This window comes from Desmodus rotundus, chromosome 5, assembly GCF_022682495.2.
Source record: "Desmodus rotundus isolate HL8 chromosome 5, HLdesRot8A.1, whole genome shotgun sequence".
Lineage (NCBI taxonomy): Eukaryota > Metazoa > Chordata > Mammalia > Chiroptera > Phyllostomidae > Desmodus > Desmodus rotundus.
In genome coordinates this window covers 111,617,455-111,638,480 of record NC_071391.1, presented here as the reverse complement: position 1 = coordinate 111,638,480, position 21,026 = coordinate 111,617,455, and the positions used below count along the sequence as shown (strand labels likewise).

The window sequence follows — 21,026 nt, the reverse complement described above, 5'->3', positions numbered from 1 at the left end:
GAAAATAGTGACTCCCCAGTGGTATTATTTTGCTGTCCAAAACTAGGAAAGCAAATCACCTTTCATCTACTGTATTTTATTCTTTAAGCCCAATGATTGAGCTGCTATTGAAGGTGGTTTTAAAAAAATGAACCCTATTCTGAAAATGATACAGAAATGGCAGTCATGCACTAAGCAAAAATCAGAGTTTGATTTCCCTTGTTTGGAATTGTAATAAAGTTTGGGTTTCCCAGCTGCTGATAACTAACTCTGGTTCATGAAAGCCACTTACCTGGTTGGTGGCTTAATTTCTGTGTTCTTTCAGCAACAAGTATGACATGGCCTGCATGGGCCAGATACTGTGCTAATGACTGAAGAGCCACTGTACAAGACAGAGAGGGCGCCCTGACCCATAAGGACATCGAGTATAGGGAGCATCCAGCATAGTAAGCATAATCGAGTATGAGTGTTAGAGTTAAGAGGGACGCACACAGAAAGGGGTGCAGCTTAGGGGGCTGGAAGGAAAGTGGGCTCTAGGAGGATGGGTCACCTCGGGTGAAAGGCTAGGGTGGAGGAGGGACGCTGAGATATTTCAGCACAAGTGAAGTACTGACAGCTAGAGAGAGGGCGAGGGAGAGTAGATGGTTTCTAAAATCCAGTGCGGGTCCCAGCCTCTGTGGCTCTAAGTTCTGTTACAAACACTTCCGTGGAGAGCGTCATGGATGTGACAGGTTTTGTGTTTTGCACACACAGGAGCTGAAGGACCCTCACTGTCGGGATGAGATGGCTGCAGCCCGAGGGGCCCTGAAGAAGAACGCCACGATGCTGTACACTGCTTCCCAAGCCTTTCTCCGCCACCCAGATGTCGCCGCCACAAGAGCCAATCGAGATTACGTGTTCAAGCAAGTCCAGGAGGCCATTGCTGGCATCTCCAATGCTGCTCAAGCTACCTCGCCCACTGACGAAGCCAAAGGCCACACAGGCATTGGCGAGCTGGCTGCTGCTCTGAATGAGTTTGACGTAAGCATCCTAGTGACATACACTGAGGGCTGCACACTTCCATTGGGGATGCAGGGCCACCATCTCAGTATATATATTGATGGGCCGGCTTGGAGGCTTTTGGTAGTGTGACACACCACATAATGAGTTTCTGGTGTTGAATAAACACCTTCAAGGCAGAAAGCTTTTCTGAAAGAAAGGGTTTATTGCCAGCCAGAAACGGGACCCGGTCCTGGGAGACACAGCCTAAATCACCAGCAGCAGGGCTGGAGGGAGACAACTGTGTGTCCACTGTCCTGACACTGTTGGGGCTCTTTCATACAATGAGTTTGGGGAAGAAACTCATTGTGTCAGTTTCAGTGTAAGCTGCTTTGAGAGAATTTACACTGGCCACAGTTAAGGAGGGCAGGGGAAAGTGAGGCAGGGCTAGTTCTGGGATAGGTGGCTTGTCCATAAGGAAGAAGTGTTTACTCTTTTGGATTGGTTGTGGGCAATAGTCCAGGAAGTTCACACGTAGGAAGAATGCAGTGGAGTTTGGTGGTTGGCTATTCTGTTTTAGATAAAAGCTGAAATAGCTGTCTGGAAGTTAATTAAAATTTTCAACATACATTCAGGAATATGAGCCGTCTTTTGTTGGCTTCTGGCCACTGACTCCATTAACTAACTCCTTGTCTCTTTTTCCCACCCTTCAGCTTGCTGTAACTTAATTTGAGACATCTCAGAATCCTTCTCTTATCACTGCTATTACGGATTTGACATATTGGCAGAACCTAGTTTGCTTATCTTTAAAGGAACTATAAAGGGACTATAAAGAGGGGCTGATCCCATGCAAGTGTTACAGAAATCTTGCACACTGTCAACTTTCCAATATCAAGGGCTATTTTAGGGACAGTTCTTCATCTGGATGGCAGGCTTTATTATTAAAGGGACAAATATCACGGGCAGCTTAGGCGCAGGTTGCATTTCTATTGTACCTGGGTGAAGAACTATCCTCAATCTCTTCCTTTTAAATCAGTGGCAAAACAAACTCTGTTGCTCTCTGATCCCACGCGGCATCCGGTCTCTATGTTGCCTCTTTGGGGAGCAGCACCTCTGCTATTTCCATGAATGACCCACGTTCTGCAGCTGCTGTTTCTGGACGTTGCTCCTTGGCATATTCAAGTTATTAAAGTAAGTGAGAGGGACTCATGTCATCAGCACCCCAGTATGACGGCCCTTGCCATCCCCCAGTCAGGATGCAGGCTCACCTGTGAGAGGTTGGAGTTCAGCTGAGTTTATACTATGATCATGTGGATTGTGAGAGCTACAAAAACTTAAAAATAATCACTATCTACTTTCAAGGGTTGTATTTTCCTGTAGGGGAGATGAGGGAGGTAGAGTGTGCTCAACACCCTTTAAGTGATGAAACACAATGCTACAGGAATTCATAGGAATAAAAGAGGTTCCTCACCAGCTGTGCAGAAAGATGATGAGCTTGCTTTCAGATATGTTGGCAGGACTTTTCAGCAGGGCATGGCTGGCTGGCTGCTAGAAAAGAGTGTTAGGAGCAAATGTTTATTAAAGATGGGTGGCATAATGTAGGAATGTTTATAATACTTTACATTCAAATAACTCTGTAGCTCAGGGTCTCTCCTCTTTCCCTTGTTTTTTAGTTAGTAAAAATACAGAGTCCGGCAGAAGTAATGCCCGCTTGAGTGTGGCTGGTAGGGTAATAATATGGGTGCAATAGTTTATAGTTTTAATTTGAACATTTCACCTAAAGTGTCATATGGTGTGCTTGAGTGTGATATTGTTATGTTACAGAATTCCATGCTTATGGTTTTGTAATAAAAGATTTGATAATAAGAAGGGGACCGTTATTTGTGCCAGATCCTGTGTGTGCACCCACACCCACCCACCCCCACACACACACACACACACATACACACCCCTTAGTTTTTTGTAAGGATTAATTATGATAATAAATTTGAAACGTTTACCACAGAAATTGGGCCTTAATGTATAATTGTATTCACAAAGTTTGGAGACAACTGAAAATTTATTGGAACTAATAAAAGATCTGTATGTTTTAAAATAAACAAAAGAAGTCACTAGATTTCCACAATATAAAAAGAATAATGGGAAAAGAACTCCTGTTCACAAAGTATATGATAAAAATAATTATTGGCTTTATTTCACTAGTTAATTTAATTTTCTATTGTATGTTATAAATAATCCTGGTATAAGTACATCCTTATACCAATAATTCTAAGAAAGAAAATTACATTGTTTTGCTGAAGAGCAAGTTATGTTTCTGGTAAATGGTGTCATATCGCAGGTAGGAAACTGTTGCCCCATCAATATTTATCATATTCGGACAGTCCCGGGATAAATTTTAGGTGAGTTCTTTTGAAACTTGAGAGTAGTGATAAATTTTTTGGTCTCTTTTTTCCTTTTTCCTGGAATAAGAATGGCTGAGCCTGTATTTTAAGGAAGTGAACGTAAGGGGGCCATGCCCTCAGATATTAAAGCATTATAGCACTACATTAATTTTTAAATTGTGCACCAGAGCAACAGCAACAAAAAAGCCTCATCTCTTAAACAGAATAGAAAATTGCAATCTCCATTACAAAATTATTTTATGAAATGGTGCTTTTAAACATGAACAATAGGTAGATTAGCCATATTTTTCCAGAACTTACTATTTTTAATCATAGTTTAGTTTATGGTCAAAAAGTAAAGAAGGAAACCAAGGGAGGCCACAGCGATGTGGTAGCAGTGTAGCAGAGGGAGCTCGCTGGACCGGTCCACAGGCCCTTCAGCTGCTGCCACCTTCTGCCCAAGAGCGAGAACGCCAGCGCTCCAGTTCCTGCATCTAGACCCTGTGTAGTAGAAGGAGCTTTCACTGAAAGCGAATCAACAATTGAGGCCACACTGAGAGTATTAAAAGTGCCTTTGGATTCATAAAACTTAAGGACATGTGGGGAAAATCATTAGTTATGTATATCAAGATATGTGAAACTTTCAACCATTTTACTATAGTAATATTTTCTCATGATGCCCAATCAAGGCCTTAGGGCCTTAACAAATGAATGTATCAACTGAAGATATTTTTTATAACACATGGTATATAACTAATTCCCTAATTATATTTTATTCTCTTCATGTTATTACATATAGTAAACCAAGTAAATTTTATTACTTATTATATTAAGTATATTCTGTTACCTAAGTAATTATATATTCCATTAGCTTAGTATATGAAACAAGTAATATTTTATTTTAAATGTATACTGGTTCTTAAGCTACATAAATTGCATAAGGCATTATCTAATTTTAGAATTTTATTTCTCAGAGCTTGACAAAAATCAACTTCTGGAGCTTTCTAAATTGGCAGGTTGTAGGTAATAATTTCATTTGGTGTGATTCCCTAAAAGTTGTTACACAGTAAATGCAATTTCACCACTTTCTCAAAAGTAGGAACTCTAGTAAAATATTACTAAATATTACAGCATATGAGGTGATTGATCAGCTGCAGATGTTCTATCATTTCTGACACTGGCAAACCTAGCAGGCCTCAGTGATATTTTTAATTCTTTGACTACAAATGATGTCCCATTTCTCTTTATGTTGTAACAGAATTGTACATTTCTGTCCTACACTTGCATAATGAATAATTTGGTATTTTTTTATTTCCCAGGCACATTGACTTGAAATTGATTTAGAATTCACAGGCATCTGTCTCGAATTCCGAATGCTGTTCTCAGCTATTAAACAAATTGATATTGCATCAAGTGGGAAGCTTCACTCAGACTTCCCGTGGCTTCCTTTTCTGGCAATGCTCCCTCGCGAGGCTTGGTTTAGTAGCTTGCCAGTGTAATGCAGATTTTTAAAGTTAAGTGTTTCTGAAATGAAAGGAACCATAGAACTACAAAACGTAATTTAATAGCATGGCTAACATGCTCTAATGTTGAATTTGAAGATTATTTTGTATTAATAACCCTCAGTGTGTCATGTCTAGTGTTATCGTGGGTAGGATGCAGAGGGGACTGAGAGTTTGACAGTTGATTAAGAATAAAAATTTGTATTTTTACATTCATTTGTCTAAATTACAGGATTGATTTCTAATGGGCAGTTATGATGATAACTCGGTGCCTGGTGACCTATTTTTTGGCACTATCCTTCTGCCTATGTGAATACTTGGTGTGGTGAGTTATGAAGCAAAAGAATGAAGAAGAACCTCAGTATTTCAACAACTTGAAACTGTCAGGAGCATCTCTTATAATATAAGAGCAAAAAGTAAGATAATTGCTAGTCAATGGAAAAATCACCCTATCATAACATGTGGCATTTTGAGGTGGTTAATTTTATCTAGTGAAACTATCTTTTAAAGAATACAGAGAAGTATTTTTAAAAATCTAATGATTGCTCAAAACTAAATCATATTATAATGTCAATTTTGACTGCAGGAAAACTTTCAAGAGCGAAAGAGAGGAAAATTAGATTACTCCTACAGAATTCCTTTTTTGAAGCTCTTTTGTAGAAGATAATGTTGGAAAAATGGAAATTAATACCATTCATGATTCGGTCTTTATATCGGTAGCTATTTTCTTTTTAAAGTTACTGTTTCTTTTAAATCGGACAGTAAACGCTATCTCAAATTCTCTAACTCCCTACTTGTGGCCTTGTTTCTTTCATTTCCCATTTGCCCTAAGAATTTGCTTGATTAATAATTTTATTTTTCTTGTACATTTAGTTCCATCTCCTCAGCCTACAGAAAAATGTATTTCTCTTATGCAACCTAAAAGTAAAATAAAGTGTTAGGCTACCATTTTACCATATTCTCATATTTTACTTTTCTTACAGAGTTAAGAAGTAGATTCTAACCCTTGCTTCTGTGTCTTGGCTGCTGACTGGCTCTTACCTGTGTCAGCCTTGCCATCTGACCCTCCCCTGCCCCTCCTCTGTGACACTGTGCCTGAGACTCCCTAGGGACACCTTCCTCATGAAGTCTATGTGCTTCTATTTTCTAGTTCTTAGCTGCTTCAGCTTTGCAAGGAGGGGCATTTATAATAGTAGTAACCAGACTTCTTGCAGGATTTAAATATCTGTGCTTGAGAAGTAGGGCATCTGGTCCCAGCCACCTCGAGCTGAATGTCACCACAACATACCAACTCTATGTAAGTTGTCCTTCCCATTTTTGCCTGCTTTTTCGTGCCTGCCTTATCTCTTTAGATTTTCTTTCTCTTTTTTTCTTCTCTTTAAATCTGTTTTCTCTTCTTGGTCTAATTATAATTCTCTTATGGATCTAGTGTTCAGTGGATGGAAATACTGGAATGTGAGCCCAAGAAAGACGAGACATCTGCAATCACAGGCCTATGGGGAAAGCCAGGAACTGTACCTGACCAGATTAGGGGGCCCAGGCTGACTTCATCGATGAGACAATTGTCCCCTGGGGAGCACCTCCATGCTCCAGCGGTCACCGCTCAGAGGTTCTGCCAACCTTGTGCTCTTCTCAGGGGTACACAGATATTCCAGGGGGATAAGCAGCAAGAATTTGGGTTTCAGAAGTCATTTCACAGCAGGACCCAGCCCAGTTTGGGGACATGGAGAAGAGCTTTCTGGATACCTGAGAGTAGGGTTGGGGGCCCAGGGCTGAAATACAGCTCCAGTGGAGCTGGGAGTGCTCAGTAGGTACCCAAATACATGGCCTCAGAGATCTACGCTGAAGGAAACGGTGAGTGTGTCTGTGGTCCCACTACTCCAAATATCACTCTTATGCTTTCTGAATAGTGAGATAATGCTTTTTCATTGTTACTAGACACAGATTGATGCTCCTGTGGAAGTTCTGGTCCCTTAAGATGCCACAGTCTGAGTGTCAGCCAGCTCAGTGATTTTTACAGGGTTTTACTGACTCGTGATCTCTGTATCGGGAAAGCAGGAATGCCTCGTTGGCCTAGTAAATTTTCACAGAGCATCTTGTTCAGCCCCTTCCCAGTTCTAATCTTCTTGTCTGCTGTGGAAAACCAACATAGTTATTTATCAGAGAAGCTTATTCCAGGCATCGTCTCCTTCTTTGACATTCTATAAAGTCATTTTGACTGCAGATATCTGGAAACACCCATGTTAGGGTATAAAGACTGTAAGTATCTTACACATCCGGATCAGGGTGAGTAGAAGAGAGGAGAGTGCCCTATCAAAATACTGTGAACATACTGGTGAAAAAAACGCAAGGTGTAGCTAGTCCTCTAAAGAATTAGCAAGCAGGAGGCCAAATGCACAAGAATGCAGGCCGGTACCAAAGACCATGTAGCTTCTGGTAAGCAATTTCACATTCCTAAGTTAGCTACTAAAAAAATAGAGCAGACAAATTCAGCAATTTTCTTCCTATCTTAATGCATGCCAATATTCTCAAAGGCTTAACATTTGTACAGTTATTATGACTATTTTTCTTTAATACTTTAATTGGTACTTCTTAATAATGGTGTCTTCTGTATTCCTATGAGGTAATTTCTATCTAATGGCCATTGGAAGTAGCCCAGGACATTGTAAAGAGCCCAGGGCTTGGACTGAGTATCTGGATCTTACTCCAAGCTCTGCAAATAACTGAAGATGTGTGACCTTGTGTTACTAACATCTCTTGGCTTTGCTCTAAGGATTAGCCACAGGAAGGCAAGGACCTTTCATTGAGAGCTTACAGTGTGCCAAGTAAAACATAAGAATGAAGGTGTGTAAGACGGAAAGAAGAATTTCTCAGTAAACAGCTCACATGCACACTGTGATGTGCACTTACATATATAGCGTGAACTCACCTCCTCTGTGTGTGTTTGTGGGATGAGGTTAGGAAGGGTGAAATCATACAAGTGTTCTGGAGGAGGTGGCGCATGAGTAGCAATTAGCATGATGAAGTGTGAGTGAGAGTGTTTCTCAAGGGGAAAGAGCATCATTGCCTGTAGAAGCCTGGTGGTAAAGAGTGCGTAAGTTACTCAGCCCAGAGTTGGAGCCCAGCGGGTGAGGAGAACTCAGGCTCAGTGGGAGAGGTGGGGGCAGATCCTGGAGAGCCTTGTCGGACCTGCAGGGGGCTGAGCTTCAGGAGCATTGGAAGTTGCTAGTGATCTAAGTAGGGAAATGTATGGTCAGATTTCTATTTTCAAAGATCCCTCTGTTAGTTTATTTTATTTTTTAGATTTCACATGTCAATGAAATCATATGGCGTTGGTCTTTCTCTCTTTGACTTATTTTACTAGCATACTACACTCTGGGTCCATCCATTCTGTGGCAAATGGTTAAGTTCATTCTTTGTTATGGCCAAATAATATCCCACAAACAAAATAGAAAGACTCATAGACTGATGGTTGCCAGAGGGGAGGGGGGTTGGGGGTTGGGGGTTTTGGTGAAAAAAGGGGAATACATTAAGAACTGTAAGTTGGTAGTCACAAAATAGTCGTGGGAATATAAAAGTACAGCGTAGAAAATATAGTCAATAATGTTGTAATATTGATATATGGTGCCAGGTGGGTACTTAAAATATCAGGGGGATCGCTTTGTAAAGCATATGATTATCAAACCACTAGGCTGGACACCTGAAACTAATATGAAATAATATGAAATGTCAACCGTAATTGAAAAATAAGATAAAGAGTCCCTCTGGCTGCAGGGTGGAGAATAAATTTCAAAGGGGCAACGCCGCAGGGTAGCGTGAGTGATTAGGGTGAGAGGCTATGTATGTCTGAAGTGTGTTGTTGGAGTAGGAGTGGGACGAAGTGGAAGGACCTGGACCGCATGGAGGGAGTAAAATAATAGGCCTGAGGGCTGACTTTTTATTTTTATGTATCAAAAGAGTTCATTTTTTTAGCATAACTTTTTGTTAAGACCATTTTTTTTTATAATTCCAATTATGAAATCTTAGAACTTTCAGTGTTTGGTGGGAATTTTTGGTTTTTTTTGCACGATAGAACTTTCTTGCACAGAAGCATTTTTCCTGGGTTTTAGTTCACTTACATACTGACCAGTGTGATTAAATGCCCAGTGATTTATGCAGATGTATATTTTAAACATTCTTAATCCAAATTCTCCATCCAGTATCTCTCTAATCTAGTTAAAGTTATTCATGTTTAATTGATCTCCTAACAGTATGTGTTTAGTGTTGTCCTTTTTCTTCTTAGGAGGGAAAAAACCTATTACACACGTTTTTTAAATGGAGACCGATTTTCCAATCTGGTAGCACATAGTATCAATAACTGGGGGTTAGTAGGACTCAGCAGCTCTCCGTTCCTCACCCTGTCTCCCTTCAATGCACCAATGCACTGCCTTCCGAACCTGTATGCTCTTTTCCATTCTGGCAAAGTAAAACAGACCGAAACTACCTTTCATCCTTTCTAAGGAGAAACAAGCAGCGGTGTTGTAGCTTTCTTTGTCATACAGTGACATCTGGTGGCCAAATGGAACATTAAGAAATACTCCATTCAGTGTTTACCTGTAAACACAGCACAGACTAAGTACATACTGTGGGCCCAGACCCAGGGGATGTGAATGTGGACAGGGGGTAGTCTGCCCTCAGAGAACTTTCAGTTTGCTTACGGCATCCTTTTATATGCTGATGTTGTGTGATGAAAGTCACCTTAATCCTGTCGAGAAGTTGTTATAGCCCTGGGAAGGTGGTAAAGATGGATCCAGGTGCAGGTGAGTTTCGTGGGAAGAGAAGCAGAGGCAGGGTGGAGAGTACAGGGAGGTCTGCTGACTAAGGGTGGGACTGTGTCAGCCAGCATCTGGAACCTCCAGTCTTCCCTCCTCCCCGGGCCGGACCACGTCCTGTCCAAGACCCCTTTATCTCCTATCGTTATTTCTTGTCCAGAAATCTTATTCTGGGGTATTGATCCTTCCTCTGTCTTCTTGCTTCCACATAGTCTTAGCTTTTTAAGATGTCATAAACCTAGGAGTATTTTCTGATAGTATCATTTACCTTTCTCTCATGCTTTTAAAAAGGTAATTACTCCAAGGAAATATCCTAGCACAATTTAGTATTCTCTTATGCATTTCAATCAATAACTATGGAGCTATGAAAATTATTAAGCAAATAACACACTGAGATTTGAAGTATTATTGTTTAAAGTTGCAATTTAAATTTGCTTGCCTCCCTGTTGTCTTTAATCAAAAGTATTACTTTCTCATCTTGTTTTATTTTTTTCCACAAGGGAAAAAGTAAGAATCTGTATTGTTTCTAATGAGGGTAATTTTCTCCTTTGAGAATATTGACAGACTCTGTGTGTCTGAGTTCCCCTTTACTTCACATATCTAGTACTAAATATAACAGTGAATATTGATGTAATTGATTACAATTATGATAATCATATATCATATCATATCACCAGTCATCATATAGATATCTAAATTGTTTAAACACGTGGTGGCAAATATTTGATTATCATTTATTTATTAGTTATACTTTAAAATTAAGGAACCAAACAAGTCATTGTATGGGGTAAGCTATTTCCTGGTGAAACTAGGGTTTATTAAAAACACTTACCTCCTGCCGGTGTGGCTTGGCGCGTTGGCTCATAGTGCTACACACAGAAAGGTTGCAGGTTTGATTCCCAGTTGGGGCCGTACAGGAGGCAACGACTGATGTGTCTCTCGCATGGATGATTCTCTCTCTCTCTCTCTCTCTCTCTCTCCCCCATCTCCTACTTCCTGTCCTACTCCCTCTCCTTGTCTCCCATCCTCTCTCTCTAAAAGTAACAAAATAATATCCTTTGCTCAGGATTAAAAAAATAATAATACAACATTTACCTCCTTAGTCTTATTTTCTTTCCTGATTTCTTATGTTAGTCATGCTTGTCTTTAGCCTCCAGGTGAATCACCCCTACTCATGTGCTTCTCATGGAGAGGTGCTTAGTACTCATTTTTAAGATTTACTTTGATTCAGTGGTAAAGTAAACTCACCCACATAAGTCCTGCCCTTCCCTCTAACACACTCATTTGAATTTCTCATCAGCCCAGCTCCTTAACATATGTCCCAAACTTCGTCTCTAGCAGCATACCCTGTAAAGTCTCTAGCGCACATCCTATACGCTGTGAGTCCCATTTTTCATTTCCCTAATGTGTGTAATCAGAACAAATCAGAACGTGTTTCCTGGTGTTCTGCTTTGTTCTGATTACATATGTTCATCAAGCTGAAGATGCAGGAACACAGGTACCCACAGGTGCACATGCGGCAGTAAAATTGTTGGGCAGCTGATGCAACCGAGGGCGTACCTGAGCCCTGTGCTGGTCCTGCTGGTCACACTGGCCACGCTAGTGGACAGTGGGACAGCGTGCTGTGGGGCAAGCAGAACCAGCTCGTGTCAGATTCCAGCCATATCCCTCTATGCCTGTGTTTCTTCATCTATAAAATGAGATAATAATGTTGACTCCAAGTTAGTGATGCTAATCTCATGAGATCAACATTCATAGGTGTCTAATCCATGGTAGACACTCATAGATGCTAGTTACCTTTTTCCCACCTCTCTTAACATCTTCCACCCAAAATCAGCCTTGAAGCTCTTCCTAGGAAAAGCTTTTGGAGACAGTTCCTGATTGAAAAGTTGTTAATGCCACTTGACAGTAGCTATAGATTCAATATACCATTGCTGTCCCTTATCTACCCCGTAACGCAAAATAACCTAAAGAGAAGGTCTGGCCCAAGACCACGCAGTCTTGAGAGGTAGACGATTCTATATTATGGAGAGATTTTCAAGCAGAGATGAAATTACTACTTGGTCCAAGAGTGGATCTTAAAGTGAGAACATAAAGCCAGTGCTAACACTAAGTGTGTAAACGTCTACACTGTGTTATTTGGAGATTATCATTGCTTTACTAGCTTTTGAGGCAGTGAAAGCCATCTTTAGCTTTACATTACATATCATATTTCTTCTGGTTGAGTGGTCTCTGAAGGTTGGTCCAGGCACACCTGGAAGAAAGAAGAAGTTCTGACAGGAAGGGGTGGGATGAAGGATGAAATGCTGGCCTAGGTTGGTGTTCCCGATTCATGCAGGAACCACACATGCTCTACACCAATGATGTCTTTCTTTAAAAAAAAAATTAGAAGATTTTGTTTATTTTTAGTAGAGAAGTAAAGGGAACGAGAAAGAGAAACATCAGTGTGTGGTTGCCTCCCGCAAGTTCCCTCCTGGGGACCTGGCCTGCAACCCAGGCATGTGCCCTGACTGGGAATCGATCCAGCATCCCTTTGGTTTGCAGGCCAGCACTCAGTCCTCTGAGCCACACCAGCCAGGGCATGAATGATGTCTTTCTATTCACAATTAATTAGTAAGATATGACACTAGTTTTGAAGAGTCTAATACAAATGGTAAGGAAAAATACAAAGACGTGGAAAGGCATTGCTAAATCCTACATTTGACTGATATTCAGCTCTTCTGCCACTAATACTCTCTTGAAAACTTCCAGGATCAATCCCCCTGTCCTAGATTGAGGATAGATCCATATTTTCTAGACTAGAATGTACTCTTATAATCCAGAGGGAACTTCTAGTACATGGATGATTCAGAAAAGCAAAGATAACTAACAAACATTGAAAGATACTTTGTTTCAGTCTAGCCCATATGATCCAATTTATAAAAGCAGAAAGTGATTTCCAGAGGGATCAAACATTTTGCAGAAGAAAGTCACACAAATAATTATTTTCCTACTAAGGAAAGAACGCAGATCATTTCATTTCAGTAGTATTCAAAAGAATGGTGAGGGAGGTGTCATCTTCTCAGTCTCCATCACTTCCCTAAAAATACCCCAACTAACCAGCGATCTGCGGAAAACAATGTGCTTGCCATGCGGATGCAGCTTTGAGACAGCCCTTGTCTCCTCTCCTAAAACTGCCGCGTGCAGACCTGCAGGGCTGGCCCTGCTTGGTCCCCGCGTGTGCTTTCGTTGGTCTTCTGAAAGGACCAGACACATCCGTGTGCATCTGCCCGGCTGAAGATGCCTACTGTCCTCTCCTATAGCCCTAATCATACGTCTGCGTCTTAAGTTTGCTGTGATCACGGAGGGTGATGATCCTCTTGGTATTATTTTGTTGCTTTTTCTTCCTTTTTTGCTCACAATCCCACTAAAGCTGTCTTTCTAAAAACCACAGATGTCCACACTTCTCTTCCGCTCTGCTTACACAAAGGTGCTGCCACTCACTACAAGAAGGCCAGCTGCTATGTATGGGCCTGGAAACAGAGGAGGCCGTAGTTCCTTGCATTTCAAGGGGGACTGTCCTGTTTACCTCTTGGCCTTTCCTGGTACTTGAGCAGGTCTGTAAGCTTTTAGTCCCCATAGAACAAGGGTCTAACATGGCCATGAAGGTTTGTTGTGAGAATTATTGAAAACACTTTGGCCCTGGCTGGGTGGCTCAGTTTGCTGGAGCATTGTCCCGTACACCAAAAGTTCCCGGGTTCAACCCCTGGTCAGGGCACATACTTAGGTGGTTGTTTTAACCCCCAGTCAGGGTGCATAAGGGAGACAACCATCAATATTCCTCTTCCACATTGATGTCTCTCTTTCTCCTCCCCACCTTCCTCTCTCTCTAAAATCAGTGAACATATATATCCTTGAATGAGGATTAAAAAAACATAAAACGAAAACCCTCTGTAGCACAACTGATGTAAACACTAAGTAAATGTTAGCCACTGATGCGGATCCTGCCTGGGATCCATGTATTGTGGCTGCAATAGACAAATACACACGGACTATCAAGTCCTGTGGAGGAAAAGGGACTGGCGTAGCCACTCTCAAGAGATCACCCCAACCCTTGCCTTGACAGGCTTTTATTCTTTTCTGGGTCCATTACGTTGAGAATGATCCTTATTTACAATGCACAGGTTCGCTGTAGGAGATTACCTTTTACAGACAACAAAAGACAGAATGCTGCTAATTGCTTCAAAGAGAAGGATGTTATAGCTCAAGGGGGTAAGTGGTTGAACTGGTTACACTCCATACTTGGGAGGTTTAGCACAGACTTTAGGAAGTGAAAGATACTCAGTAAACATTTGCTGCCTCAATCCAGGGTGAGGGAGTTCTGGCAAAAGCAAGTCTCATAGCAGCCTAGGTACAATGCAGGCCTGATTCCCCACGGGAGAACCTGTCCGTGGGTGTGGGTCCTGCCTGCCAACCTAACTCCCCACTGGCTTTTCCGAGTAGGGGCTGGGCCACATTTCCCACGCTTGGAACGGTTCCCCATAAGCCACGGTGCTGGTGGAAAACAGATGCTTTCTACTATCTTTTTGCACTAAAAATTTTTTTCACCTCAATTTTATGTTTTGGAAAATGATACAAATTTATCTTTTTGGTTAAAATTTAGAGATATTAATTTCAACACTCATTATATTGTAACTTCAGTTACTATTGACCAACTCCTCAAAACGGACTGTACAATATCAGATATTTACAACTGAAGGTTAGCACTGTATTGGGGTCAGACTGCCGCATACTTGGAAGAGATTCATTACTGGTGAATTCGATGCCTGGATATAAGGTATAAACCATTGTGTGTCAGTCTCTGGCCCAAAACCTTCAAACAAATTGTTTCCCAAATCATTCCCAGTGACTTTGGTTTACCATCTCTTCATTTTGTCAATATCAACAATCCTTATTCTTCAGTTTGTCCTTTGTTGTCCTTTTTAGTCTATTATGCTTTCTGTTTATGATGGCACATTTCTAATCAAGCAAATACCAGCTATGCATAGATTGACTTTACCTGAGGATAATTAATGACCACTGTTGACATTCCTATGTAAGGACTAATTCATTTAAAACCAGCTCTCAGAAGGGGTGTCTGTGTACAGGGATAGGCTGGGGTGGGGGGCATGGCGAGATGCTTTGTAATGTCTTAGCAACTTTCCATCTCTGTACCCAACTTACCTAAGCTTTGTACAACCTTGTAAATTACAGTAAGGAAGGGCCAATTTTCTCTTCGGTTAACTGCTGCCAGAGTGGAGTACAACACTCCAGGAGATAAACAGCTTTGGCAAACCCACCCACGTTGTGACTGCTTTAAACCCATCCAGTTCAGGCCCGCTGCCATGTAATGCAGGCCTTACACAGGCGGCCAGGTGCAGAATGGAGATAAGCGGTGGGAGCTCTGAGCCTGGAATTCTTATATTGAAAGGGATGTTGGGGGGGGGGCGGATGGGATATAAGGTAGAACAAGGAGTCTCAGTGGCAAAAAGAACATATGATAGATAAAGCAGAAATGCCTTTAGGAATAGAGACCAAGAGGAGCATACTAACAATTAGCACTTTACACTTATGCAAACAACACTTATTTAGGCAAGAAAGCTAACATCTGAAGTTTCTTAGATGGTGGGTTGCTCAAAAGTAATAATACTCTCTTTCAGGCAATCCCTGATCTGTGACTTTCCACACGGAGTCTCTATGAACAGTAAGAAGAAGAAGCAGATGCCCATGTTCTTCATGTTTTAATTCACATCCCTGTGAAATGTGTCCCATGAAAAACATTATTTTGTGGAAGCAGTTTTCCTTCTGGCACCTAGCAGTGGCTGGTGCACAGCAAGCTCTCAATCGCTGCTCATCAGAGGGAAGAATGAATGACGGGGTTTGCTGGGTAGCAGATGAGGCAAAATGAGCCCATCGGTTTAGTGGAAGGGTTGTAGTTACTGTCAAAACCTACTTAGGTTTAAGGAAGAAGAAAACGTATTGATAGTGCAAAATTACTGATAATAATAATAACGATGATGACAATAAGATAATGTGTCTTTGACCTCGCCATGTGCTTTAGCCCTTTGGTTTAAATCAATATATCTTTTACCTTGCCTTTTGGAGAACTTAAATAAAAGCCATCTGCCTTAGAAAGCTGCCACTGTACAGAAGTTTCTCAGGTAATCTTGGCATGCGAAGACATTTTTTTACATAAACTACTTTTTCAGGGTCACATTCCCTTTGGCTTTCATAACTAACTTTATTTTGCTTTGTCCTCCCCCCCTTACTTTGACCATTACATCTTCATCTCCTTGGCTTTCTCCTCTTTCCTGCCACCTAAGTATGACTTTTCCCTACCTCGACCCTTTACCCCCTTTGGTTCTCCCTAAAGGGGCCTCACTGGTGGGGACCCCAGGCACTCCGCACCTGTTTCTCCAGGCCGGGCCTCTCTCCTGAGGCCCAGGCCTGTGTCTGACTGTATCTGCAGCATGTTAATTTGGATGACTGCTAAGCATCTAAAACGTTCTCAGACTAAATCTAGTGTTTTTCCTCTGTCAGGCCTACCCTTTGTTCTTGTTCTATTTCCTGTTTTATCTCAAGGACTACCTCTCTGAACGTAGCCACTCAGTCTAGACTCTGATCCACTTTCCTTCCCAGTTAATTTTGAAATCCTATGAATTCGGTTCCTTTTTCAACTCCTGACTTGGTCCTCTCACCTTCATCTTTATGACCCCTGGTTTATTTTTGTCTGGATCTTTGCAATAACTTCCTAACTGGTTGTCCTGCCTTCCTCCCAGCTCCCTCCTCCACCCTCATATTCCATCATCTCTGCCAGTCTGGATTTTCCAAAATGCGAGTCAGGAATTCTGTGCTATCTCCCAGTGAAATGCCATCTTCAGGGTAGACTTCAGAGTTCTTAGTGTGGCAACAAATCATTTCAACAGGCCTGTGATTACCTGTCCCATCTCTTATCCTCTTTATAATCATCTTTCATATTATGTTCTGTGATAATTAACTATTCACTATCCTTAAGATGAAAAATTGCTATTTCATTCACTTGTTGCCTCTCGTGGCATTTCCTCTGGCTGAACTAACTTCCGTCTCTCTCTCCCTTTTTTTTTTTTCCTCTAGTAAATTTATATTCATCCTTAATGAGGTGGCTTATTTTTTGAAACCTTCCTGAGTTCTCCCGATAACTAAACCACTAATCATTCTATGTTATGATTATATTTTGTGCATTTAATATTAAACATATCATTCTGCTTCCAGTTTCTGTCTCTCCAATGTGACATTAGGAAGAGAGAGACCAGGTTGCAAGCATACTCTTATCTGCAGGGTTAGCACATAGATGTAGAGTAAATGTTTATTGAATGAATATGAAATTAATTCGCTCTCTCTTTTGATCTTACCCACCCACAATTTATTCACAGTCTTCTGGACTGTTGCAATATGACATATCAACTTCTCCACAGTAGACATCCCATCCCTTCATGAACATTCTCTTTTGTTCCGTTGGACAGCCGTTATCTTCTTGGTGGCATTAACCCTTTCCAGGTCCCTGTTATCCAGTGTTATACAAAGAGCCCGTATAATTTAAATCGTCATCAACAGATGTACATCAAAATCCAGAGTTCAAAAGAGAACATGACATCCTCATTAAGCACAAAGAATATTTTTCAAGTCATGCTATGTTTCTTGAAAAACAATGAGCATATTGCACATTATGTTGGTGAGACACAAACTGTTTCCTTCCCGTCTTAATTTGCCTGCTTGACAATAGATGGAAAAAGATAGATGAGCCTACACTCAAGGTGTGTGCATGTTCCTTGTGACCAATGAACCGATTTCCTTTTCATATTTGCAGAGTACTGATGCAATTATTCTTTCATCAGACAAGAAATTTGACTGTATAACTAGTTTACGAAAATCACCTAATAATTTATTAGGTTGATAACAACAATTAAGCCATAATTGCTGCTGAGAAATATAAATTGACTTTCTGTTTTAAATGGATCATTTAACATTTCAAACTGAAGACATAGAGTGTAAAAGATTTCTGGGGGAAAAATGTGTTTCTCCTATTATAAAACTTTAAAAAATAGTCAACCACTGATAATCTAGTAACTAATCATCTAGTTGCTGGATTATAGGGTTCATGTCCTGTGTTCATTTTTATCCCCTGGCTGTTTTCCATTGTAGTTTTTAAGGATACAATGAAGAAGAGGATTTTAGTTAGATGTGCTATGTTGGTAGGCCCTTAGTTTTTTCAGCTATTTAAAAAGTAAAAGTCATTCTTAGCTTGTCACGCACGCAAAATGGATAGCAGGCCAAATCCGGCGTGTGAGCTGTTGTTTGCCAGTTGTGGTTTAATCACACCTTTATGTGAAACTTTCAAATGTTTGTGGGACTTTTATTTCTGTGACACTGTTGCTTTGAATAACACTTCCCTCTCCACACACGAGCACTCTGCACTCGGATGCACACACTGACAATGCCTGTAGGTTTAGTGCACAATGTATGGAAATTTAAAATAGTTCTTTCTTCAACATAAATAAGGATCCAGGATTTGACAGTGGTGGTCCACCGGCCAGAGGATTTGTCTGCCTCAGCTAGTCTGCTCACACTGAAAGCGGAACTAACATTGGTCATCTCGATTGATATGTGCCTCACCCTAATAATCCTGAGTCCCAAGCTCACCGAGCCACATCAAATACTAGTGTAAACCAAAATGTGCATCCCCAGTGGAAGGGCCGCCTGCACGCATTCATCTGCAAATATCACTGTGGTGCCCTGTTGTTCTCCAGAAGTCTTTTGATAAAGATTTGGAAAAAAGGATATTTTTGTTCATGAACCCTAAATTTATTAATCAGCAAATATTTAGCAACTATTTCTATGAGAAGTGCCCCGGTGGGTGCCATAGGATACTACATCTGTCTGGAAAAAGTCCAGCCATTGTTAATATAAGGACAACAGTTTGCACAACATCTATGTAATCTGGCAGCCAAAGTGAGTGGGCTGGAATGCCCATGTGAGAACAATGACAACTTCACTGTACTAGTCAGTGGGGGGAGTAGATGCCCTTGAGTGAGCATGTGTACTGTGTGGGCATTGCATTCAAAATGACTGAGAGAGTAGAGCAACAAATCCGAATCAAATTTTATATTAAGCTTGAACATCCTTCACAGAAGCAATGTAGGTGAATCAGAAGGCCACAGCTATGGGCAACTAGTGATGGGCAGCTTCATCAGAAACACACCCTTTCATGCATCATGTCTCATGCAGAGTGTTTTTGCAAAACATCAAATCACCCAGGTGGTTCAGCCCACCTACAGTCCAGATTTGGCCCCCTGCAACTTCTGGCTTTTCCCAAAACTAGAATCACCTTTAAAAGGGAAGAGATTTCAGACCCTTGATGAGATTCAGCAAAATACAATGCAGCAGCTGATGGTGGCTGGGAGAACTGTGTGAGGTCCCAAGATACCTACTTTGAAGGGGACTCATTGTCCTATGTACAATGTTTCTTGTATCTTCTCCAATAAATGTCTCTATTTTTCATAATATATGGCTGGATGCCTTCTGGACAGACCTTCTATACCAAAGTATAGGAAAGCATTGTAACTGGCAACCTCCCCTTCCTTCTAAGTTGATAATGGCCTGAATAAAGGGTGGAGGATAGAATGACAGTGAAGAAGTAAAATATTATATAAAAAGAGTGATTTCAAATGAATTCTTGTTAATATTTATTTCTTCTGTGTGTCATATACCATTCTAAGCTCCTCACATGTATTATTTAATTTTCTCAGCAGTCCCTATAGTCTAGGTACTGTATTATTACTCTTCAAATGAGGAAACTGAGACGCTTCTCATTTAAGCAACTCTGCTCAGCTAGAAGTTCCAGCTAAAAGGAGTTAGAGCCAGAATTCTGCTGTAAGCTCTCCACTTCTGTACTATTTTACACCTGTCCTGGTGATATTGATGATTGAGGATTTCTCATTGGTTCTAATTGTTCATTAGCGCGCTAGGAGAATGAAGTGAGATTGTGGGTTCCCATTTTCTTCCTGCTTCTGTTTTTTTTCCAGTGAAAGGAGGGTGTTAGGCTTTGGAAGAAGGTGGAGGGTTCGTTCTCACAGCTGCCATGTCAGTGTCCAGTGTGCAACCGTAGAAACAGAGTGGGTCTCGAGGGAGTGAGGACTGGACGTGGAACTGGAGTTCGCGTCCACAGTCGGTGATGACTGAGGCTTATGGGTGAAGTTGAACCCTTCAAGAAAAAGGATATTGAGAGAAATTTGAGAACAAGGAGCAGGATTCACAAGCAAGGGAGCATCCCCAAAAGGAGCCACTCACATATGTGTGTGTCCTTCCACAGTGCCAGCTTTATTGGGGGAGACCTCTCCAATAAGCCAGCAGGGTTACTCTCAGGTTACATCCATTAAGGGGGAGCTTACGTGATAGTGCAGAGCGAGTGTCCGGTGCAAAGTCCTGATCACTGGCAGTGTCCACAGGTGAGAGGCAGGTGTCCATCTCAAGCCAGGCAACTACGGGGGCAGGGGGCATGCGTCCAGTAGAGTGGAAGTCCCATTGGGCTCCGAGTGTGATTCGTCTAGAGCCAAGCTTGAGCATGGGCGGTCGGAGCTCTGAGTCCTTACAGCCCACAGCGGGTGGCCGTCCCGCTCATATCAGTGTCCAGGTGGAGTCCTCATCCCAGTGTCCAGACTTGAGGTTTTAGGTGTTCCAGGCCCATCCCAAGGGCATTGCCATTACACCCCATCACCTCGGTTTGGGGCACTTTGCCTCTTGACATAACTTTCATGGCTGAGAGTTACTCCATACTAGATTGTCAAAAGGTGTCCAGAAAGTCTGCTCTGCTCCTGCTCTGTGCAGCTGGACCTTGGGAAACACCACCTACTGGGGTAGATCGGGAAGAGGGTCTGGAGAAGATTGGAGGGGAACTGTCAGAGGGGTGTGAGGGAACCTCAGCAAAGCAGGGTCTCCTTAGGTGTAGTGAGGCTTAATTTTAAGAGTGGGTGGTTTTAAATTGTGTTAAGTACCACACACAAGTTAAATAAGATGAAGACTGATTTTTTTTTAAAAAGATGTTCAATAATGTAGAAAGTTCAAAGAAAATGAAGAGATAATATGGTAATTTTCTTAGCAAAAGAGTAAAGCAAGTTTTCTTTTTTGGACCCTCTAAAGACTTGATCTGACTGAATGCATTTTGGACGCTTGTTTCTAATTAATCTGTTGCTATAATGCAAAGCTGAGGGTGACTACCGTCGCCCTGCTTCACTGTGATTAGTCGTGAACTTGCATCCCCAACAGCACGTGAGATCATGCTCAGGAAACACCCCACAGCAGCCCAGCAACACACAGGTAAT

At 41.5% G+C, this 21,026-nt stretch overlaps 1 protein-coding gene across 3 annotated transcripts in view; it reads left to right on the top strand.

The window, feature by feature from the left end:
• The window catches only part of CTNNA2 (catenin alpha 2), a 1,072,448-nt gene that overhangs the window by 334,876 nt on the left and 716,546 nt on the right, over positions 1-21,026 (top strand). For all 3 annotated transcript variants that reach the window (XM_053924989.1, XM_053924987.1, XM_053924988.2), the window contains exon 6: positions 733-999. In XM_053924989.1, the coding sequence (XP_053780964.1) occupies positions 733-999 (267 nt within the window). The remainder of the gene's footprint in view (positions 1-732; positions 1,000-21,026) is intronic.